The following is an 8215-nucleotide window of genomic DNA, read 5'->3' on the forward strand; positions in this document are numbered from 1 at the left end:
CACCGAGGCTTGAAGGCTGTCTGCTGACACCTCAGTTCCAGAAGAGGAAACTGAGGAGCACAAGGGGGCAGGTGGTAGAGCCAGGACGGAATGGGATCCCTTTGACCACTGGGTTGTTTGTGGCCCCAGAACAGTGCTACCTGAGGTGACACCTTGTGTCTGTCAAGCACTTGAACTGAGGGAAGAAGCATCCTGATGTCTTGTGTCCTTTCCTTTCCAGGTTAATCTAGCATCCAGTTTCCAAAATGTGGCGGCTCCTGGCCACACTCAGCCTGGTGGTGCTGACCAGTGCCTGGAGCGATGTGCATTTCCCGCCTCTGTCGGATGAGCTGGTCAACTTCGTTAACAAGCAGAACACTACGTGGAAGGTGGGCTGGGGGCCCCTTCTGTGTACTCTGACTCCCGAGGGAGGGGCTGCAGCTGTGGCCCGCGGGACAGTGTGTCCTAGACAGTTGATCTGATTCATAGACCTGGCCACTGAGGCCCACGCGCACCGCCCTGTCCCCTTCCCTGGTGTATGTGTTGTCTGTGTGTGAGAGAGTGTGAAGGTGCATGGGGGAAAACCAGCTCTGGAAGAGTTCACCACCGGGTAGACACTGTAACCCCACCGTGGTAGGTGTCACAGCCCATCAGTACCACCAACTCCGTGATTCTGCCCAGCCCTGAGGCCCGAGGCTACAGGAACAGAGGGATGAGGGATAAGCCGTGTTCAGGGCATTGGAGGCTCTCTCGTGACGTCAGCAAATGGTACAGCTTGGGGGAGATCCCCACTGGTCTGAGAGCTACCCACTGCCCGTGCGGTCACTCTGGGCTGCTCCCCGCCTGCTTTGCAGATGCCTGTCTTAATCCATTCAGACTGCTGTAACAAAAGCACAGAGGCCAGTGCCTGTAAACCGGAATGTGTTGCTTGCAGTTCTGGAGGCTGGAGGTCCAAGATCGGGGTGTTGGCACAGTCGGGTTCTGGTGGGGGCCCTCTTCCGGGTTGCAAGTGGCTGACCTCTTGTGCCCTCACTTAGCCTGAGGGGTAAGCTAGCTCTCTGGAGTCTCCTTATAAAAGGGCATGATCCCATTCATGGGGGCTCCACCCTCATGACCTAAGCACCTCCAAAGGCCCCACTTCTTAACACCATCACATTGGGGTTAGGTTGCAACATGAATTTTGGGGGGGGACACACATATTTGTTCTGTAGCAGTGCCCCAATCCCCTTGCTCTGCGGAGGTGGAGGGGCCCCCGGCCTTGTCAGGGCTAGTGTGGGTGGTGTGCGTGCTCCACCCCGTCTCTGGAAACATCCCCACCCCGCTGCCGCCCCGTGTTGGTGGGTGACTGCCATGGGTGCGGCTGTCTTCCAGGCTGGACACAACTTCTACAACGTGGACCTGAGCTACGTGAAGAAGCTGTGTGGCACCTTCCTGGGCGGGCCCAAGCTGCCCCAGAGGTGAGTGCCCACCACTGGGGAGGACGCACAGCTACACCAGCACCGCTGCCATGGGAGCAGAGATGCTCGGCACAGAGGGAAGGGGGAGGCAAGAAGGCTTCCCTGGCATCTGTAGGCCTCACTGCCCCCAGAGCTGCAGGGACTCTGCCTGAGGTACAGGGGCTAGCCACCGATGCCAGAGTTTACTACAGTGCTTCTCCAGGTGTCCCAGCCGCAGTGGGACAGGCCCCAGGTCTGGGTCTCCAAGATCTGAATGGACCCAATCTTGAATTTAAGGAAAATCTAAGAAAAGCCATATGATCTGCCGTTAATGTTTTTGTTCTTTTTTCTGGAAAAGTCTGCAGTTTCTATTTTCATGTAGATATTACTCTTGAAGGAAGTGTTAGAGAAACCTAACAGTGAGGATGGGATAGTTACGTTATGGGGACCATTACACAGTTGTGAAGGTACTTAAAAAATGATGAACCTGGGCAGATGTTTGATTCGGGGTCGGGTTGGGGAAGCAAGAGATACAGTTATCTGGACCCCGTGGCGAAAACTCTTCAAAAATATCTATAAAATGGGTGTAGAAAGAAACGTACAGAAGAGTAAGTTACGTGGAGCAGTAGAACCTATTTTGTTTTATAAATTCCAAGGGGGGGAATTCCCTGGTGGTCCGATGGTTAGGACTCCACGCTCTCAATGCTGAGGGCCCGGGTTCGATCCCTGGTTGGGGAACTAAGATCCTGCAAGCTGCACGGCACAGCCTCCCCCAAAAAATTGTTTAAATAAATTCCAAGGGGACACCCTTGCATACGCCCTCCTTTGCATGTCCTCGTGCCAGTCCCCTTCTAGGTGACGGCAGTCAGCTGGCCTTTGCGGGGATAGGAGAGTGGGTTCTAAGGTGACAGCTTGTGACGGAGACCTTCCTTTTTCCAGAGCTGCCTTTGCTGAGGGCATGATTCTGCCTGAAAGCTTCGACGCCCGGGAACAGTGGCCAAACTGCCCGACCATCAGAGAGATCAGAGACCAGGGTTCCTGCGGCTCCTGCTGGGTGAGTACCCTGCTGGCCGGGAGGGCTGCGGCCAGGGGACAGGTTGGGGTGGGAGAGACCAGGGGAGTTGAGGTTAGACCAGCTGTGACTAGGCAAGTCACAGAAGGTTCCCGAGTCTCAGTCTCCACCAGTATAAAAACAAGAAGGATCCCTAAGGTCGTGAATCATTGCAGGACCAGGCGGAAGAATCGGTACATGCAGAATGCCCTGTACAGGGCGTGTCCCACGTATGGGTTGTGAAGCAGTTTTTATTTCTGTTTGACACACTGTCCCAGGCCATCAGCAAATACCACTAACTGTGAAGAAGCATCCCATCTATATCAATGGCTACCTTAATTGTGCTTGTTTGGGTAAAACACACGACATAAATTTAATCATCTTAATCATTAAATGTACCACCCAGTGGCATTGGGTCCATTCAGGTTGCTGTGCAGGTATCACCACCTCTGTCCACAGAGCCCTTCATTGTGCAAAACTGAGACTCTGTCCCCACGAAACACTAACCCCCATTCCCCTCTCCCCAACCCTCAACAACCACTCTTCTGTCTCTTGTGGTTTTTTCTTTTTTTAAATCCGTGAATCAGTGTATTCCAGGGTAACTCGCAGGGTGGGATTGGGATGAGGGGTTGAGTGGAGACGGCAGTCCGGAAGCACGTGCAGTCGCATCCTGCACTGCTGAGGAGCCCCTGGGACTTTTTTTTTTTTTTTTTTTGTGGTACGCGGGCCTCTCACTGTTGTGGCCTCTCCCGTTGCGGAGCACGGGCTCCGGACGCGCAGGCTCAGCGGCCATGGCTCACGGGCCCAGCCGCTCCGCGGCACGTGGGATCTTCCCGGACCGGGGCACGAACCCGCGTCCCCTGTATCAGCAGGCGGACTCTCAACCCCTGCGCCACCAGGGAAGCCCCTCCCTGGGACAGTTTCATAGCTCACCCGGGGTATGGGGGGTAGGTAGGTGCTTGGAAAGGGAAAGTACATTCTTAAGATTCATGAATGGGTAACTGGTCTGTTTTGTGGGTACCAGGAATATGTCAGCGAAGGTTTTCATCATTGTTTAGGGACTAACAGAACATAGAGGCTACCCGGTCCTAGTGATTATTAAAATCTAGTAAATACTAAAACCTTTGATGACACAGAAGTGATTGCACCGTGCAGTCCTGGGTAGGGTCAGCAGAAGAATCGGAGGAACTGGAAGGGCCCAAGGGGGAATCGGTCACGCTAACTGCTCTGTGCTCCACCCGAATTTTTTTTTTTTGGTCTCTCACTATTTTAACTAGTCTGGGTACCTCATATGTAAGTAGAATCATACAGTATTCGTCCTTTGTACAAGCTATATTTTTATGTCAGAAACCAAAGACCGCATGTTTCAGCAGCGAACTGAATGGTTTGGGGTGGACTGGTCTCTTGCTTTAATGCCCAGCTTGAGTACCAGGCTCCTCCACTGCCGTGGAGAGGAACCAGCCACCAGGAAGGCATGGGGTGCCTGACGTCGCCCCCCGGGTGGAGGCTGGAGGGCCCGCAGTGCAGGATGGGGCTCAGTGTGCCGGTTCTTGCAGGCGTTCGGGGCTGTGGAAGCCATCTCTGACCGGCTCTGCATCCGCAGCAATGGACGTGTCAACGTGGAGGTGTCGGCCGAGGACATGCTGACCTGCTGTGGCGACGAGTGTGGGGATGGGTGAGTCGGAGCCGCCCAGCAGACCCGCGGGTGGGCGCTGGCCGGGGGGCTCCCTGCGGGCGGGACGCCGCCTCTGCTGAGACACGATGGGGACCCGGGGCGTCGGGAACCAGGCCGGCCGTGCAGAGCTGGGTGTGGGCCGTGGGGGCCAGACACAGCTTCTCCGCACAGGCGGCTTAGCTTCTGGGTTTTGTCGTGCTGGTTCCCTTCCTGCTTGAGGCAATGTAGTGGTCTCTGGGGCCTGTCTCCTTCTCTGTAATTAAGGGTGGTGGGCTCCCAGATAAGCCCCATTAGTAACCAGATCCCTGTCTTCTGCCAGCTCTGCCCTTGCTTCTGCAACAGTGGTTCTCAGATGTGGCTGCGGATTAGCAATACCTGGGAGTTAAAAAAAATGCCCAGGTCTCACCCCACAGCAATGAAATGGGAATCCCTGGCACTGGTGTTCTGTAAGAGCCCCAGGGGATTCTAACGTACTGCCCTTCAAGAACCGCTGTCTAGACAGAAGACAGAGCCTGGTGTGGACGTGATTATGAAAGTACTTCCTGTCTTCTGGGGGCGAGTCCCTGCAAGAAGTGGCTGTCAGGAGGATGAATGGGGCATTTGGGGTCTGGGAGAACTGTTGGGCCAGTTGCCAAAGGCAGTGGTGGTGCACCGGGCTGTGGCCTGGGAGCAGCGAGAACCACTCTCACCATAAGTTTAACCAGTGGTTCTTTTCTCAGCTGTAATGGCGGCTTCCCCTCTGGAGCCTGGAACTTCTGGACGAAACAAGGCCTGGTGTCCGGGGGCCTCTATAACTCACATGTGGGTGAGTGTCTGCCCTCAGCCCCCATCTGGCCAGATGGATTTTATATGCAGGAATAATAGTGGTCTCATTTTCCCCTATAAAGTAGAGGTTAAGGGTTGAGGGCAGGAATGCTGGGCTGAAAATCCAGGTCGAAAGACAAGGCAGCCTTGTGTATGGCAGAGTTAGCAACAGGAGGACAGCGTCAGTGCCGCAGACTTGAGGGTAACTTCTGTTCCCGCGAGCCGTCACCCCGATTCTTCCCTCTGGCCTCGAGGGGCCTCCTGACACCCACCTTTGTCCTTGGCCCTCCAGGCTGCAGGCCCTACTCCATCCCCCCCTGCGAGCACCACGTGAACGGCTCGCGGCCCCCGTGCACGGGGGAGGGCGACACCCCCAAGTGCAGCAAGATCTGTGAGCCCGGCTACACCCCATCCTACAAAGAAGACAAGCACTTTGGTAAGCGGGGCGGGTGCCGCCAGTGCACTGGCCGGGGGAAGCCAAGGAGGGAGGACCAGGGCTTTGGGCTCTTAGGTCAGGAACACAGAATGGAGCAGCACACTGCATTCTCTGCCCATTTCCACCCTGAAGTCTGCGGGAATGGTGTCTTGGAAGGAAGAGACCAAAGCCCTCATTTTCATGGGGGAGTAGTCTGCCCTAGAATCCTTCTGGGTGCCGCCTGCCCTGCTTCCAGGGCCTCAGGCCCCGTGCGACCCTCTGTGGGAGGCGCCCTGCCCTACTTGGCCGGTCCCTTTGCAGGATGCAGTTCCTACAGCGTCTCCGGTAGCGAGAAGGAGATCATGGCGGAGATCTACAAAAACGGCCCAGTCGAGGGGGCCTTCTCCGTGTATTCGGACTTCCTGCTGTACAAGTCTGGTGGGTCTTGACCCCTGGTGGCAGCTGGCAGGGGAGGGAGGGCTGGGTTCCCAGCTGGCAGGACCTCCTGGGGGGGGGGGGCGGGGAGGCGGTGCCACACACCCCTGGCCGCTCCTTGGCTGGTGGTAGAGCTCTCCGCAGTGGAAAGGCCAGCGCACTTATCTCCTCAGGGAGCCTTTCCTCCATTGCTTCCTCATCGCATTCACGTTGGCCTTGGCAGAGTCTAAGCGTCATGCCCAGCACCCAGTGGATGAGGAACGAGGGAGCACCTTGTTGTGGGGATTCAAATGGCCGGGGACAGGATGGTCGCCGCCTGAGAGCTTAGAAATCCCTCATTCCAGACGAACAGGCTGTGCTGAGGGCTTCTGTCTCATTTTATACGCTGCTAGGTTGAAAACTCCAAAGCTCTCCAATCTTATAGAAAAAAAACCAAGGTGCCTGGCAAGAAAAGTTCTTAACACAGTCTCCACCAGTATTATATGAGAGGACGCATTTCCAATTTGACGAAGTGATTCACCAGTGAGGTGGTAGCCTGGGGGTCCTCAGAGCACCTTAGCCAGCATCTTTCTGGGTCATCAGCACCTCTGCAGGGTGTGCCCCAGAGCAGCAGTGAGACTAAGCCACGTGGAGTCACTGTATGTAACACAGTTAACTGTTGTATTTTTATTAGAATTTACAATTTACAACTTTAAAGGGAACCAACGAACACATTTGATTGGCCTCCATCTTAATATTTACCTCCTATATTCGAGTGTGGTAGGCTTTCAAAAATAAGTAATTCCAAAATGTTGTGGGAACTCCTGGAGCCTTCTTGTGGCACGCCAGGGCCCGTCCTTTCCTCCAGCCCCGTCCGTCCTGCCCGGGGTGACCAGCTGAGCTGGAGGGGTGCTGTGGCAGATGGGGCGGCTGCCCGGTCTTGGTCTGACCGCTGTCTCCTTTCCCAGGGGTGTACCAGCACGTCACAGGAGAGATGATGGGAGGCCACGCCATCCGCATCCTGGGCTGGGGAGTGGAGAACGGCACCCCCTACTGGCTGGTCGGCAACTCCTGGAACACCGACTGGGGTGACAATGGTGAGTGCAGCCCCTTCCTGCTGAGAGCAGGGCCCCCTGAGCCAGGGCACAGCGGGCGTCCTGTCCTGCTCCGCCAGTTGCGCAGGTGCCGGGGCTTCCACGAGGGCAGCCTCTGATCCCGGGAGGGTGTGTGCTCGGCCTGGGTCCCCACGGCACCAGGTGCAGGGGCCGGATGCGGGGTGAACGGAAGCCGGCAGAGCATCTTGTGGGCTGGCTGGTGACAGCTTTGGGGCTGGTTTGTGACTTCTGTTTCCCCGTTTTTCAGGGGTGGGTCTGGATATGTCGGCAAAAGCCAAGCACTCTCTAAAGGCGTCTTCTGCTCTCTAGGCTTCTTTAAAATCCTCAGAGGAGAGGATCACTGTGGAATCGAATCGGAAATTGTGGCTGGAATCCCATGCCCTCGTCAGTACTAGAAGATGTAACCTCCTGTGGGCCTGTCCGCCGGCCCTGGGGATGAGATGCAGGGGTAGGAACGTCTCTTATTCTTTGATTTAGCCAGGACCTGGTGGACTGGGTCAGGCCAAGCCCCACGTCTGCCATCCGCACTGTCTTCCAAGGAGACGACGGGAGCACTTAGCCAGCAAGCCTCCCGTAGACCAGCTGTGTAGTGCCTGCTGCCCCCGCCTCTGCGTCACCAGGGAGCAAGACCAGAAGGGTTGTAGTTTCCCAAAGGAGTGGAAAGTAGAGCTCTCCTAGCTAGATGGATTTCTGCCTGCTTCTTTCTGGATCCAGAATAGGTTGAGAAGAGATAGATAGTGGGGCAGCCCTTTGGAGAAGCCACGTTCTCCCAGGGCCCCTGCATCTGTTGAGGTCTGCAGTGCTGCTAGCCCTCTCTGGTCTTGTCCTTGGCATGATTCTTAGGTTTTCTGTTGTGTGCCCCTCGGCTGATCAGGTGGATGAGTCTGCTGGTTGGAAGAGCTGTACTAGTGGAAGTACAGATCGTCTCCTTCAAACCCAGTGGTTGAGATTTCTCTTACCTGCTGCCCTCTGATACCACAGTCTGGGGAGAAGCCGGCTTTTACTGTTTTGAAATCACTGCTTCACCCTGTTAATATAACAAAGAAAGGAATGACTGCCAATAAAATGCCTCTTCTTCAATGTGAAGTCTGCGTTCTGGTGGCATCTCGAAGATTGTTTCTCACTGTCTGTAGACGTTTAGCTGCCTGTCTCTCCTTCTCCTCCAGAAGGAATCGTGTTCCCATGGATCTGGGTGCCCTTGAACCTCTAACCAGGGATATCTTGCCTGGGTTGAGTGGAACAAAATAAATACCTAACTTTTTAACTTCACTGCTGCAGCCGTACTGTCAAACCACAGCACCTCCTCTCTTACTTTCCTGTCCTCCT

At 55.4% G+C, this 8215-nt stretch overlaps 1 protein-coding gene across 1 annotated transcript; it reads left to right on the forward strand.

The window, feature by feature from the left end:
- Positions 1-219: 219 nt before the first annotated feature.
- On the forward strand, positions 220-7323 carry CTSB (cathepsin B). Its single transcript, XM_065878697.1, has 9 exons — positions 220-368; positions 1351-1436; positions 2355-2469; positions 4023-4141; positions 4861-4946; positions 5238-5381; positions 5682-5798; positions 6743-6871; positions 7199-7323. The coding sequence occupies exons 1-9, from the start codon at positions 246-248 to the stop codon at positions 7282-7284; spliced, it is 1005 nt and encodes a 334-aa protein (XP_065734769.1). The 5' UTR covers positions 220-245; the 3' UTR covers positions 7285-7323.
- The last annotated feature ends 892 nt before the right edge of the window (positions 7324-8215 follow it).

The sequence above is a fragment of the Phocoena phocoena genome, chromosome 6 (genome assembly GCF_963924675.1).
Source record: "Phocoena phocoena chromosome 6, mPhoPho1.1, whole genome shotgun sequence".
NCBI classification, from domain to species: domain Eukaryota; kingdom Metazoa; phylum Chordata; class Mammalia; order Artiodactyla; family Phocoenidae; genus Phocoena; species Phocoena phocoena.

Coding starts and splice junctions, on each gene's coding strand:
- CTSB (XM_065878697.1), top strand. CDS start 246: ATGTGGCGGCTCCTGGCCACACTCAGCCTGGTGGTGCTGACCAGTGCC. Junction 369..1,350: donor AGCAGAACACTACGTGGAAG/GTGGGCTGGGGG, acceptor GCTGTCTTCCAG/GCTGGACACAACTTCTACAA. Junction 4,947..5,237: donor CCTCTATAACTCACATGTGG/GTGAGTGTCTGC, acceptor TTGGCCCTCCAG/GCTGCAGGCCCTACTCCATC.